The sequence below is a fragment of the Ictalurus furcatus genome, chromosome 2, assembly GCF_023375685.1.
Source record: "Ictalurus furcatus strain D&B chromosome 2, Billie_1.0, whole genome shotgun sequence".
Lineage (NCBI taxonomy): Eukaryota > Metazoa > Chordata > Actinopteri > Siluriformes > Ictaluridae > Ictalurus > Ictalurus furcatus.
This window is the reverse complement of record NC_071256.1, coordinates 36,695,730-36,710,729: the sequence shown is the minus strand read 5'-3', so window position 1 is coordinate 36,710,729 and position 15,000 is coordinate 36,695,730. Positions and strand designations below refer to the sequence as shown.

The 15,000-nt window shown below is 40.9% G+C and overlaps 2 protein-coding genes across 7 annotated transcripts in view; both read left to right on the top strand.

Annotated features, from left to right (window-relative positions):
- Window positions 1-2,108: 2,108 nt before the first annotated feature.
- On the top strand, window positions 2,109-9,713 carry mpv17l (MPV17 mitochondrial membrane protein like). Of its 5 annotated transcripts, none has more exons than XR_008384983.1 (6): window positions 2,109-2,774; window positions 6,688-6,758; window positions 7,009-7,038; window positions 7,557-8,410; window positions 8,621-8,712; window positions 9,669-9,713. XR_008384983.1 is itself a non-coding variant. In XM_053617389.1 (5 exons), the coding sequence occupies exons 2-5, from the start codon at window positions 2,486-2,488 to the stop codon at window positions 7,740-7,742; spliced, it is 576 nt and encodes a 191-aa protein (XP_053473364.1). In that variant the 5' UTR covers window positions 2,274-2,332; window positions 2,483-2,485; the 3' UTR covers window positions 7,743-8,577. The 5 variants fall into 5 exon arrangements, 1 of the variants encoding a protein (XP_053473364.1); XR_008384986.1 differs by having other exon boundaries at window positions 7,557-8,402; window positions 9,669-9,696; XR_008384981.1 differs by lacking the exon at window positions 9,669-9,713 and having other exon boundaries at window positions 7,557-8,402; window positions 8,621-9,055.
- A 28-nt stretch (window positions 9,714-9,741) lies between these two features.
- The window catches only part of si:dkeyp-72e1.6 (transmembrane protein 238-like), a 5,978-nt gene continuing 719 nt past the window's right edge, over window positions 9,742-15,000 (top strand). The window contains exons 1-3 of one of the 2 annotated variants that reach the window (XR_008384990.1): window positions 9,742-10,426; window positions 14,539-14,587; window positions 14,723-15,000. The exon at window positions 14,723-15,000 is cut by the window's right edge and continues 719 nt beyond it. Coding sequence is in view for 1 of the 2 variants with exons in the window: in XM_053617416.1 (XP_053473391.1) it covers window positions 9,933-10,412 (480 nt within the window). In the remaining variant the exon portion in view is untranslated. Of the gene's footprint in view, window positions 10,427-14,538; window positions 14,692-14,722 lie in introns of those variants that run through there. The other variant, XM_053617416.1, reaches the window with a different exon arrangement.

Genomic DNA, 15,000 nt, shown 5'->3' with positions numbered 1-15,000 from the left:
TTTTTTTAAAACTGACAGATTTCTCATTTAAATGTGTTACAATATGCAAATAAGGTCTCCAGACGATTAAATATGTGCTGATTTGCATACGTCATATGCAAATGAGGTCACTGGTTATTAACTTGACATGATTAAACGTGTGCACATTTGCATGTCACATATTTTGTCAAATTTCAAAACAATTTCAAAACTCTTTTTTTGTTTGTTTGTTTGTTTCATTATGATAACACACCTAATGGTTCAAGTTATTTTTATGTCTTTAGATTTGATGGCTTTGGCCAGGTGTCACACCTGAAAAAATACTTTTACTTTTGCATCTCTGGTTTAAAAGAAATTGAGTTTATATGACATACCTACAGAATCATTTTCGCAGCCTATAAGTACTTAACGCTGTGAATTATTCAACAGATGTTGAAATGAATCGAGTCAAATAAATGAAGCTGTAACACCATTAGAGGCTTTAAGAGGGACGTATATACAGTCGGGTTGTGTATGTAAGAGATACAAGGATGCCTTCTTAGGCTCTTATTATAAACAGGAAGATATTACGTCGCATCCAAGTTTTATGTTTACACAAAATCTCGCCTGTCAGGTGTCTCCTGTACTGCACCTGGCTGCATTTTGATTGTGTCCAAAAAAAACAAAACAATACCTGTGTCTTGTTGAACCTGATCAACAAGGTGTGTCAGACCCATTCCAGTGCAATGACTGATCAAAGTTACAGTGTCTTACTGCTTTATTAAATACAAGTGCCTAATACAGTATGTTCATCCATTCATCTTCAGTTAGTGCTTTATCCTGGTCAGAGTAGATCTTCGAACATACCCTGGATGGGACAGTCCATCACAGAACATCTCTCTCTCACACACACACACACACACACACACACACACACACACCTAGGAGGTATCGACCTGATATGTTTTTTGGGAGGAAACCCTGCTGTTAGAACCTCGAGGACAGATTCAGAACTCAACACAAGCTCGAACCTGCGAGTTAGAAGATGCGAGGCGGCAAATCATCAAACCACCATCAAACCACCACGCCATCTCCTGATCATGTCTGAAAAACAATTACTCATGTTCAAAAAAATTCCAACTGAAAATTTTTTTCCTCCTCCCAAATCTTCAGATTCCTGTTCTTGGCTGTTCTTAGCGCTGTTGTAGGCCATCCGCCTACACGTTTCTGCTTTCTGCTCACTGCGGTTGTAAACAACCGTTATTTGAGTTAGCGTATAGCCTTTGTGTCAATTCAAACCGGTCTGGCCTCTGACCTCACTCATCAGCAAGGCATTTCCACCTGAAGAACTGTTAGTTAGTTATATATATAGCACTTTTCTAGACACTCAAAGCGCTTTGCTTAGATGGGTGGGATGGGTCTCATCAACCACCACTAGTGTGTAGCATCCACCTTAGTGGAGAGGAGAGGAGAGTAATGTTGCCAATTCAGAGATGGAGATTATTAGCGGGCCATGATAGAGAAGGGCCAATTGGGGAATTTCACCAGGACACTGAGGTCATACCCTTACTCTTTTACTAGAAGTGTCCTGGGATTTTTGACGACCACAGAGAGTCAGGACCTCGGTTTAACGTCTCATAACATACTGTTTTTACAGTATAGCGTCCCCCACACAGACCCCAGGGTGAGCGCCCCCTGCTGGCCTCACTAATACCAGTAGCAACCTTAATTTTCCCCAGGAGATCTCTGTTCCAGGTACTGGCCAAGCCCAACCCTGCTAAGCTTCAGTAGGACACCAGGCGAGAACTGCAGGTTGAGACGGCTCTGGCGATACGATCTGGCGATACGGCTCTGGCGATACGATCTGGCGATACGATCTGGCGATACGGCTCTGGCGATACGATCTGGCGATACGGCTCCGGCGATGTGACTGACACTCCTTGGAAGTTTTTTGTTTTTCATTCCATTTTGGATGTAAAATCACAGGTGATTAGCAGTTTCTGAAAGACTCAAGCACTCAATCTGGCAACATCACCCTCACCACTCAGATCACTGAGACCTCCCCCTTCGATGTGAACATTAACTGCATCTCTTTCTCATGATGCATTTTATGCACTGCGCTGCTGCCACCTGATTGGCTGATTGGATAATTGCATGCATGAGCGAGTCTGCAATACAATGGCTGTGTATTGACAAACGGAGCAGGTGAGTGGCTCTTCAACCCGTGTTTGTTATGCACACAGTATTAATCCAACCTGGCAACCGCTTCGTGACCAAGACAGCAAGGTGACAGGAGGTTATCCTCGGTTTGAGACACACCCACACGCGGGCTTCATTAAGTCGCTCGCTCACGCGCTCGACTCCTTCAGCACAGGTCAAAGCCTAGCAACCGTGCCAAAACTTACCCAGCTCGCGCGAATATCATTTATTATTATTATTATTATTATTATTATTATTATTATTATTATTATTATCATAATTAAGCCACAATTAGCATATCATTGTAATTTATTTCTTTTAAAAGAAGATGAGGAAGGTGTTCCCGTGGCTGACCAACGTGTCTCTCTACGGCTGTCTGTTCGCCGGCGGGGATCTGCTCCATCAGCGCGTGACGCACCAGGACGGCAGAGAGCTGGACTGGAAGCGCACGAGGAACGTAGCGCTCGTGGCGTTCTGTTTCCATGGCAACTGGAACTACTTTTGGCTGCGTGCGCTGGAGCGCCGGTTCCCGGGAAGGTCCCTCGGCATGGTGCTCTCCAAGTTGGCTCTGGATCAGAGCTTCGCGTCGCCCTTAGCAACCAGCGTTTTCTACACAGGTGAGTCAGGTACAACCCTGACTTTCAGGTGCATTCAAATAATAATAATAATAATAATAATAATAATAATAATAATAATAATAATAATAATAACCCGATTTCAGAGTTACTTCAGACCTGTGACGTTGGCTGAATCCTATTACAGTGGTAAATCTCAGTCCACTAAGCATGATACAAGCAAACACTCTCAGAAATAAAGCTACCAAACTACACTTTACCTTATGGTTGCTGGTTCCACCAATTTCTACCTCTTTAATACCTTTATTTTGCATCTGTATACCTTCTGAAAAATAATTGAAGGCACATACAGTAATTGGATCTTAGAGGACACTGTAGCTTTAAAGCTTTACTTTAAAGCTAATTAAAGGTACACTTACAGAAATGAAGGTACTTTTCTTTTCTTTTTTTTTGTTTCCCCTTGTTGCGTCAAGATCTTTCGTACCTGTGCATGTTTTACCTGGGAAGGTGCATGTGCTGTTGCTTAGTTTAGTTCGAAACTAAATGCGCACAATTTCCCAGGTGTATGTGATCGACCAAATTATGTTTGGTGTCTGAAGTTTTAGTACTTTTGTACCTTTTAGTTTGTATTTTTATACGTTAAAAAAACATTTGAAGTCACATGGTCCTTAAAGACCACTGATGTACCTTTAAATCTTCAATTTAAAGCTAATTAAAGGTATACTCCACTGATCTATATACTGTATATACATATATATATATATATATGAGTACATGTACTGTACCTTTAAGTACAGCTTTAAAGGTACATCAGTGGTCCCTAAGGTCCTTAAGTTTAAACGTATAAAGATACGCACCAAAGGTACAAAAATATATATATATATATATATTTATATATATATATATATATATATAAAATCAATAAGGAAAAGTACATTTTGGTACCTTTATTTCTGAGAGTGTAGCTTACACGATATTCAGTATCTGATTAAAGGTACAGTTCAGTCGAATCGATGTGCACAGTATCCCAAACGTATGCGATCAACCAAATTACACTACTACAGTTTGGTGTGTTCTCCTTGTTTTTGATGTGGTACCATCAAGGGTTGAACCTTTTGTAGGCCTACCTTTACTATCATTTACCTGGAAATAGTGGTAATAGTATACCTTTTGAAAATAATAATTTAAGGTACATCATTGGACCTCAACGACCACTATTGTACCCTTAAGGCTTTACTCTGGGAGCTAATTAAAGAGACACGTATTTTTACAGAAGATGTAGCTACCCTTTGTTGGTACCACACCAGAAGCAGGGAAAAGTACAGTTTAGTACCGTTGTTCCTGAGAGTAGCTTACACGTTATTCAGTATCTGATTAAAGAAACACCTTGTTACCCCCGAGTTATGTTTGGCCTCTGAAGATTTCTTCTTTAATTTTGCACTCAAGCTACAAAGGAGTAAAGCTAATAGACACCAGTTGAGTATTGCTATAAAACGGCCTCAATCATCGACGTGGACTCGATCAGTACTTGCTGATAGTGGTCTCCGACACTATATGACGGAGCTAAAGATAAAGACGGCCAAATCGAAGCCGCAATTCTATCACGTGTTGTCTACGTTAGCTGCATATTTTCATTTCTAGAGAAAAAAACAAACGTCGGCTGATCTTATCACATATATCTATACTGTACATTTAAATTTCAGTTGAACTATCCTTTAAAAGTGATTTTCCGTGCTAAAATCCCCCTCAAAAAAGTCAATAGAAAGTCTATAGTAATAAAAAAAAAACAAACAAACCAGGAAATAAAGTCATAAAGTGCTTTCTTGTTGGGCCGCTTTGCTTCCTGTTTCCTTAAAGGTGGTGCTGGAGCGTAAACCTATAATCACGGATTAGTCTTTCACACCCACGCAGGAAGGTCATTCAAACCCAGCGAGCCTTCACAGTGCTGTCAGTGTCACCGTCACCGGTCTAGCAGCGTCTAAACGTCTCTTCAAGGCTAAAACGGTGGCGCTCAGGGTCAAATGACGTACTTTTACGGACAGAAAAGACGCGTACGCTTGAGCGTACCACCGTACCGACGGGACGGTGCACGTGTGAAACGGAGCGATAACTTTTACATGAAGCGTTACGAGGGCTTCCTCTGCTGAATAGCGTTGTCCCGTCACTACAGTAGAGTATATCGTCAGGCTCGACCACAGACTGCAGCAAGAAATGATTATGATGATGTCATATCCCCTACACCCTTCATTTAAACAATTCTCACAATCAATATTACTTCATAGTCCTTTCTATCTAACTATTCTTTTTCCTCATTGTTTGAGTCATTTCCTTATTTTAACGGTTCTTTTGTTAATTTCTTTCCTTTTTTTCCCCTATTTTAATGGACAGAACGTCTTTATTTATTCTATCAATATGAGTTTGTTTACGACTCTATTTACCCTGAAACTAAAAACGCTGTCCGTGTGTTCAGTTTCCACATTTAGCTCTTTTCCACCTACTCAGAACCGGTGCCTAATCTGGAACCATTCTTTGCTTTTTTTTTCCACCGCAAAAGAAATAGGAAGAAATATCAGGTACTGGAATTCTTGGTGCTGGAATTGTCTTCCACTGCCGGTAGAATTAAAAATGCATCCCCAAAACTCTATCTGACGTTTCCTCGAGCGCACCTCCTCGTGACCCGAAAATCGATCGAAGTACTTTGTGTTTAACATACTGACATACCCAAGTCTTCAACTGCACTCAGAGGAATCACGACTATAAAGAGATTAAAAAAGCTTCTAGATGAGCATTTCCTACATGGAAATCTTGACATAAGCCATACAGTGTCCTCCATCTCGGTTATAATGAATCATGCGGTTGTACGATTAATTCATTAAATTAGAAGCAACGTGGATAAAGCTTAATTACACGTGCAAGACTTAACAAAATGCGTGAATGAGAAATGATGCTAGAAGCTTGTATGAGACTAAAACATGTATGTAAACAGTGTTTAAGTGGGTATGTACGTCTTGCTGTAATATTTTATATCAGATTCATTATGCTCTGTCCATCATCATCATCATCGTCAATGAGAGAAGTCACTTTAGTAGGGTTGTAGTCAGCGCCGTCGTCGAGTCCGAGAGCCGAGACCGAGTCTTAAGTCAAGATCGAGTCCAAATGAAAGCAAGACCAAGTCAAGACCGAGACCACCATATAAACCAGTGGTTTTCAAAGTGGGGGCCCCCTTGGGGGCCACCAGGGGGCGCCCGGTGGGCCTCAACAATTTGGACGGAGCCACCAAGCCCATCCCTCCCACTAGTTTTCTCTTTCTCACTCTCAGACAACCACACACACACACACACACACACAATCAATTCCTAATGTAATGTAATGTAAAGATGTAAGATGTAATTATTAATTAAAAAAAGGGGGGGGGGATATATTCAGAAGTCTGTATTTTTAACGTGTTTTAAAGACATCTTGTAAAAGGGCGGCCTCGGTCAAATGTTAATGGCATTTGGGGGGCCTTGCCCCGGAAAAGTTTGGGAACCCCTGATATAAACCACTTTTTTGAGGCCAAGCTTCATATACTTCAGCTAGTTGCCTTCATTCATCCATTGTACCAACGATTAGGCTGTTTTCTAGAAGAAGGAATTACTTCTCGTCCAACTTTGTCCATGTGAAATGAAATAAATAAAAAATGTAGATTTTCTTCTATACTTTCAACCAAGACCAAGACTAATACCCAAAGCCGAGACCCAAGCCCAAGTATAAATGCAAATAATCCCAAAGTCAAGTGTGTCGAGACGACACAGAAAGCGTCTCAAGACCGGACTCTGTGCTTCTCTCGACGCTTCTGGGGGACACGTCATTGGACAAACATTGTCCTAGTTCCAGTTCCTCCTGTTCTTATTTCTTTCCCTTGCGTCCTCATCTGAAGGACGCAGAATGACCGCTCTTTTTTCTTTTTCCACAGGAGTGAGTGTATTGGAGGGCAAAGAGGATGTATTTGAGGACTGGAGGGAAAAATTCTTCAACACATATAAGGCAGGACATCAAAATCAGCCGTTGAAACTAATGATAAAAAAAGATGATATACTGTAGATGACAACAACAATAATAATAATAATAATAATAATAATAATAAAGATGTGTCCAATGCGTGTTATATAATTACATCATCATCGTGTTAATATCATTATATTATGATGTATAACACTCACTGCAGGTGATGTTTCTGTATTGTATTTCCTTATCTTTTAGGAACTTGTGTTGATTTTGTGTTTCTGAATTTCAGACAGGACTCATGTACTGGCCCTTCATGCAGGTATGTTGTGTGTGTTCCTCTCTCTCTCTCTCTCTCTCTCTCTTTCTCTCTCTCTCTCTCTCTGTAGATCCATAAACAGTGTTGTTCCTCTGCGTTCAGCTCCTAAGCACACTGACTACTCTTGCTCACTAGGAAGCTTGTATTTTGTTCTAAGCAGTATTATTAGACGTAGTGTTCATTAGGGTTATAGTTATGTAACCCTCATCGACTAATTATGGGTTAGATTATGTGTTGTAATAATACAAGCGGCGAAATTAACAACCATGACGAAAGGGTAAGAGCAACAGGAAATTGTGACCATACTAGGAAAGAGTGACAGGCAAAACAGGACAGTGTGTAGAATATAGAGGGTTGGATTATGCCGGGTCAGCGGGGACAGAATCCGGGCGGACCTGACGGTCACGGCTTACTTATGTCGCATTCAGGCTCCTATTAGGTAAGACATTATAAAATCGTAACGTTGTTTACAGGAACGTCACGGTTTGTTGGTTTGTTTGTTTTTTTTTCATCGCGCCCAGTTCCTGAACTTCGTGTTGATGCCGCTGTACCTGCGCACCGTGTTCATGGGCTGCTCGGCGTTCCTGTGGGCCGCGTTCCTGTGTTTCTCGCAGCAGAGCGGCGACGGCACCGCGGCCACGGCTCTCGCCTGGATAACCACCTCCGAGAAACGCATCATGAGCCGTAGCGCTAACGAGGAGAAGTGATGAACGTGAAGGCACGCAGGAACGGCGACCCTGGTGCCTTCGCTCACGCTACAGTACAGTACGCGTACGGACACGCTGTGCGAACCCTTATTCATTTATATATGTGTAACGTCGTGTGTGTATACGTTACTTGACTTGAAATATTTTACCTCGGGCATGTGCTGATAACCGGTACGCAATACACGACACCCGATATTGAGATCTTTGTGCCTTTCACAAGGCTAACAATGCTAACAATGCTCTAAACAGCATTCATTCTGTGGTTTTTAGATGTTTAGAGACTGTTCTCGTGTTGTTTAGCTAGCTGCTGTAACCCGACCTCACATGCAGCGCGATCAGCTCTTTGCTCAATACTTTTAAAAGGTCCATATTGTTATTTTATTTTGTACCAGAAGGTGTTTTCTATGACAGAAGCTCTGACAGTAGTGCAGCTCCGAATCGCAGGTTTGTATTAACGCGCTCGCTTTAATAGGCTACGTTATCGTTTCTATAGTAACGTCTTACCCAGGGATTTGTACGGCGGACGCTGCTTTTTTTTTTTTTTTTTTTTTTTTAAATGTGTTGTTGTTGATATGATGTGAAATTTTCTGTAAGGAGACGTGCTTTTATTTAACATTTATGGAAGGAGTCTCCGGTGTCAGCACTTTGTAGCAGTCAGAGGTAAAGCTGTAAGTTTTTGGTTGTTTTATTTTGCATGATGTAAACATATCATTCGTATATAAAAAAAAATGGTTCGTGTTGGTAAATTGTTTTGTGGTGGAATAAAACACTTGGGGATGTGCTGTTAAAGGAAAATAGCTTCAGGATGGAAACACGTCACACATGATTAAGCTGTTTTTGTTGTTGTTGTTGTTTTTTTTGCACTTTTACACAAACAGCAGTGTGATAACGCTCCGTGCCACATTCAGCTCATGCATGAGGAAGAAATCAAGGACAGAAATGAAACAAGACTTTCCTTACACAAGCCATGGTAAAATAGAAACCTTTACAATTTCCGTTTGTATTTGACCTGTTCCTCAAGGTGTGGCCCCGCCCCCTCGCTGCTGAATGTCCAAGACTCAAATTTAGCTTGTATGAGTGAAAGGACAATGATTCAAATATTATTTATCAATCACACTGTATATTTATCTACATGTACTTTTTAGGTATCGATTTAAAATGTCTAAATTATAGACATTGTACTTTAACATGTTTGTTTTGGGCATGAAATGACACAATGAATACAATTTTTCATACGTCCCCTTCGGTGGGGTTTAAAGATTTAGTATGAATGTCGCAATTCATCATATTTTTTATATTATATATTTTTAGTGGTTTTCCATGTGTTTTTTTTTTTCACGTTACACGAATTTAACGATTTAAATAAATCATAAATAAATGTACAATAATAAAACATAACCTTTAACCCGTACATCGAGCGTGTATCATAAAATAATTGATTTATTAATTAACTCGGCAGTTAACGAACAGTGTTAATACATGGTGCATTTATAATCTATGATAATTATGTATCATCGCTATATTATCAATATAATATAATATAAATCAAAAATCAATTTAGACTTGAACCATTTCTGGTTATTCAGGTGTAGAGCGCCACCTGCTGGCTCTGTGTCTTAACGCACACAATTAGGACTCTGTATACCTGTTGATTAATTTGGGATTTAAAAAAATAAAAAATAAAAATAAATAGGCATATATCTCTTTTATTTTGAGCAATGAATGACAATAATTGTACAAAATAAAACGAGTAGACATACATTAAAGTGAAAAAGGGAAATATAGAAGTTTAAAAGAAGTATAAAAAGGACACACAAGGGTACTGAGGTGTAAAGAGGGGACAAAAGGAACAGATTAGTGGTGGAAAAAAAAAGAAAACAAACAAACAAAACAAAACTATTGACTTTTTTTGGCCTATTCATGTAGGTATTTCCTTTCTGTTACTTCCTGGTTCTGGAGGTGTGGCCCCGCCCACTTACCGTTTACAGGTAACGGTGTCACGCACCTGGATCACCTTTACCTGCGGACACACGGTTTACCTCAGGACACGTTTATTTACGTTACGTTACGAAAACGCCTCTCATTTGAGCTAATGACTGTTTAAAGAGAAAGAAAAAAAGAATAGATAAACGACCGAAATTGTTGGTTTATTTTTTTGTTTATTTATAAATATATTTGAGGGACATCCTGATGGAGGAGCCGGTTCTGGGCGGTTTGGGCCGGTGCTCGTGCGCGTTCTGGCTGGCCGTGGCGTTCGACGCGTGCGGCCTCGTCGTGCTTCTGCTCGGGGTTTTCGCCAACATCTTCTTCTACGACTTTCTCATCTACGCGGGCGCCATCGTCATCTTCCTCAGCCTGATCTGGTGGGTTTTCTGGTACACGGGGAACATCGAGGTGCCCCCGGAGGAGCTCGAGGACGACGTGGGTCTGCTGAAGAAGAAGGAAAAAGGGCTCGCCGGCGTCCTGAGGAGGTTCTCGAGCCGAATCAGGAGCTCGGTGAGGAGAAACGGGACCGCCATGTCGGGTCAGGGCTCACGGAGCCAACATGGCGGCCGGGGGGCGGTAGTGGTCAACGTGTCCATGACGCCTCCACAACAACAACAACAACAACAACAAGAAGAACTGAGCACTGTTTCTGCCACTGTGGCTACAGAAACTTCACCCATATGAGCCTTAAATCCCAGGTTATTATCATTACATTTCATATTTATTACCATAGAATAAACAATCACAATACACACAAATTCATTCATTAACAGGGAACAGGTAAGTCCTAACCATCTCACCCATACATCTACTGAAAATGAACTGAATCCACTTTTAAATCCAAAACAGTCCTGATTTATCACAACCTCTCCACCAAGTCATGTCAAGGAAAAGGAGCGAAATTCTCACATAGTAGTCATTATATACTTCAGGGACGTCTCTCACTACCTTTAGGGGATGTTATGGAATATATATATATATGTGTGTGTATATATATATATATATATATATATATATATATATATATATATATATATATATATATACACGCCTTTATGGGCTTCATACAGCAGAACTTGCAATACTATTATTAGTATTCATGGAAAACTGGGTGTGACCCTGAGATCTCACATTCGGTCCTCAACCTAGGAACAATTTAGAGTAGCTGATTCATCTACAAGCATGTTTTTGGAGGTTTTGGAAGAAAACCGGGGAACCCTGAAGGAACCCCATGCGGGTTTCTTGTGTGTGCGGAGTTTGCATGTTCTCCCGTGCTGTGGGGGTTTCCTCCGGGTACTCCGGTTTCCTCCCCCAGTCCAACGATGTGCATGGTAGGCTGATTGACGTATAAAGTGTCCGTAGTGTATGAATGTGTGTGTGATTGTACTCTGCGATGGATTGGCAACCCGTCCAGGGTGTACCCCGCCTCGTGCCCCATGCTCTCTGGGATAGACTCTAGGATAAGCGGTATAGAAGATGGATAGATGGATGTCTAGCTAGTACAGACTAGTTAAAAAATGCTCGGCTTTTTTTTTCTTTCAGAAATTTGCAGTGCGGAGTTTTTTGTTGTTTTTTTGTTGTTGTTGCGGTAATCGTAATTGCACGAAAATATTTTGCGCGATCTTTCGCAGTGATGTTTGTTGGTAAACGAGACCTTTTAGCCGTACTCACGTCCGACGCACGTGAATCGAAAAGGGCTTCGGCCGAATCTGCGGCGCGACCATCTGCGGAAAATCTGCGGTAAATTTCGGAAAATCGCAAGCTCCTCAGAATATTGCTGAGTTTGTTTGATTTTGCGTTCATTTCTACGATGGCGAAATCCTGGAGGTACCGCTACTTCGTTTCAGTATATTTTCCACTCATCCATCTTCTAGACTGATTATCCTACTGGGTCGTGAGGAGCCTGGAGCCTATCCCAGGGGGCATGGGGCACGAGGCGGGGTACACCCTGGACGGGTTGCCAATCCATCGCAGAGTACAATCACACACACACTCATACACTACGGACACTCTATACATGTCAATCAGCCTACCATGCATGTCTTTGGACTGGAGGAGGAAACCGGAGTACCCGGAGGAAACCCCCACAGCACGGGGAGAACATGCAAACTCCGCACACACAGGGCCACGGTGGGAATCTGACCCCGACCCTGGAGGTGTGAAGCGAACACCGTGCGCCCCAGTATACTTTCCAGTTCCGCACATTTTACAGCTTGGAAAAAAGAAACACCTGTTTTAATCCCATGAAAGCTCTGCTGGACTTTGTGCTCGACTAAATATTGACAAACCTAAATTTAACCGCTTTTCCACTGTGAACGTCGTTAAAACGGATTTAAACAGCACTTTATCAGTTAGCATCATTCAGTCGGTGGGCTGCGGATATTACCGGGCTAAGCTTATTACCGGGCTAAGCTTAACCAAGGATTTGTTTTAAGGTATATAAGTGTAAGAGCTAACGACGAAGTGTTACGTCGTTCAAGCGAGCAGAAACGTCCGTTTTGCGGGCTCGCTTTAACGAATATGCGGTTTAGGGAGTTTACGGGACGACCGAAGGACAAGTTTGAAGCCTGTTTGAGCGTTTCTCAAAACGATGACTTAGTTTCACCAAATAATAAGAAGGACTGAAGGGGCCGGGGGAACAGATTTGTATCTTTTCCAGTGACCAGGGAAATGAACTACGACCATTTTTTTTTTTTTAGGGGAAATCCATTCGAAAGCAATTTATTTTCCCTTTATCTGAGTCCAGTCACTGCGGCTTTGTAGCCGTATAATAGACGTGTTTTTTTTTTTTTTTTTGCAAGGTAGGGATGTGTACAGAAAGGCAGGAGCACCTTATCATTCTGTTAATCGTTAACAGTATTAAACCACACACTAAACCTATTACACACACACACACACACACACACACACACACACACCCACACCCACTTGTATTGTTTGACACAAAGGGACTTAGTTAAACTCCCAACTCGTTCACACAAATGGGACACGTTGTGTAGTTTGTATACTGTATGAGGAGATGTGTAGTTTGTATACTGTATGAGGAGATGTTGTGTAGTTTGTATACTATATGAGGAGATGTGTAGTTTGTATACTGTACGAGGAGATGTGTAGTTTGTATACTGTATGAGGAGATGTTGTGTAGTTTGTATACTGTATGAGGAGATGTTGTGTAGGAGGAGACGTTGTGTAGTTTGTATACTGTATGAGGAGATGTGTAGTTTGTATACTGTACGAGGAGATGTTCGTGTAGTTTGTATACTGTATGAGGAGATGTTGTGTAGTTTGTATACTGTATGAGGAGATGTTGTGTAGGAGGAGACGTTGTGTAGTTTGTATACTGTATGAGGAGATGTTGTGTAGGAGGAGACGTGTAGTTTGTATACTGTATGAGGAGATGTTGTGTAGTTTGTATACTGTATGAGGAGATGTTGTATAGTTTGTATACTGTATGAGGAGATGTGTAGTTTGTATACTGTATGAGGAGACGTTGTGTAGTTTGTATACTGTATGAGGAGACATTGTGTAGTTTGTATACTGTACGAGGAGACGTTGTGTAGTTTGTATACTGTACGAGGAGACGTTGTGTAGTTTGTATACTGTACGAGGAGACGTTGTGTAGTTTGTATACTGTATGAGGAGATGTTGTGTAGTTTGTATACTGTATGAGGAGACATTGTGTAGTTTGTATACTGTACGAGGAGATGTGTAGTTTGTATACTATATGAGGAGATGTGTAGTTTGTATACTATATGAGGAGATGTGTAGTTTGTATACTGTATGAGGAAATGTTGTGTAGTTTGTATACTATATGCGGAGATGTGTAGTTTGCATACTATATGAGGAGATGTTTAGTTTGTATACTGTACGAGGAGATGTTGTGTAGTTTGTATACTGTATGAGGAGATGTGTAGTTTGTATACTGTATGAGGAGACGTTGTGTAGTTTGTATACTGTATGAGGAGATGTTGTGTAGTTTGTATACTGTACGAGGAGATGTGTAGTTTGTATACTGTATGAGGAGACATTGTGTAGTTTGTATATTGTACGAGGAGATGTTGTGTAGTTTGTATACTGTACGAGGAGACGTTATGTAGTTTGTATACTGTACGAGGAGATGTGTAGTTTGTATACTATATGAGGAGACATTGTGTAGTTTGTATACTGTACGAGGAGACGTTGTGTAGTTTGTATACTGTACGAGGAGATGTGTAGTTTGTATACTGTACGAGGAGATGTGTAGTTTGTATACTGTACGAGGAGATGTGTAGTTTGTATACTATATGAGGAGATGTGTAGTTTGTATACTATATGAGGAGATGTTTAGTTTGTATACTGTATGAGGAGATGTTGTGTAGTTTGTATACTGTATGAGGAGATGTGTAGTTTGTATACTGTATGAGGAGATGTGTAGTTTGTATACTATATGAGGAGATGTGTAGTTTGTATACTATATGAGGAGATGTTTAGTTTGTATACTGTATGAGGAGATGTGTAGTTTGTATACTATATGAGGAGATGTGTAGTTTGTATACTATATGAGGAGATGTTTAGTTTGTATACTGTATGAGGAGATGTGTAGTTTGTATACTATATGAGGAGATGTGTAGTTTGTATACTGTATGAGGAGATGTTGTGTAGTTTGTATACTGTATGAGGAGATGTTGTGTAGTTTGTATACTGTATGAGGAGATGTTCATGTAGTTTGTATACTGTATGAGGAGATGTTGTGTAGTTTGTATACTGTATGAGGAGATGTTCGTGTGGGCCTCGTGATTAAAAATGATTTGTGTTTCTTTTCACTCCACAGCGACCAGAAGAGGAAGAATTTCCCAATGGAGCCGAACTCGCAACTGCCTGTACATTTATAGTTTATTTTGTTAATTTGTTTACGCTTGATTTTACAAACTCGTATTGCTGATTAGTAATTATTGTATTAAAGTCTCTGACATTTTTATGAGGATGTATATTTTTGCCTACTATTCCCCCCACAGATTTATTCTCTGCCAGTTCCCACACCATGATTCAGCTCTCAATGTTGCACGTACAGCAGGGGGCGCTGTGTCTTTCTCGGGCATTACAACGTTCAATCGTGAATTTGTGTGCAGCCGATGTCTTCGAACACACCTTATCGGTCTTACACAAGTGTGTTATCGTAGCCGTGCGGTTGCAGGCTGATCCGCGTACAGTTCCTCGTGCTGTTTTAACTTCCGCCTCCGTCCTGTTCTCTATAAAATGTCACCTTTGAACAGAGAGGAGTGTCTGACTTCCT

Excerpts from the sequence above, each read along its gene's own strand:
- mpv17l (XM_053617389.1), top strand. The coding sequence starts at position 2,486 with ATGAGGAAGGTGTTCCCGTGGCTGACCAACGTGTCTCTCTACGGCTGT. Across the intron at positions 2,775-6,687 it reads AACCAGCGTTTTCTACACAG|GAGTGAGTGTATTGGAGGGC; the intron begins GTGAGTCAGGTA and ends CTTTTTCCACAG. Across the intron at positions 7,039-7,556 it reads TGTACTGGCCCTTCATGCAG|TTCCTGAACTTCGTGTTGAT; the intron begins GTATGTTGTGTG and ends CATCGCGCCCAG.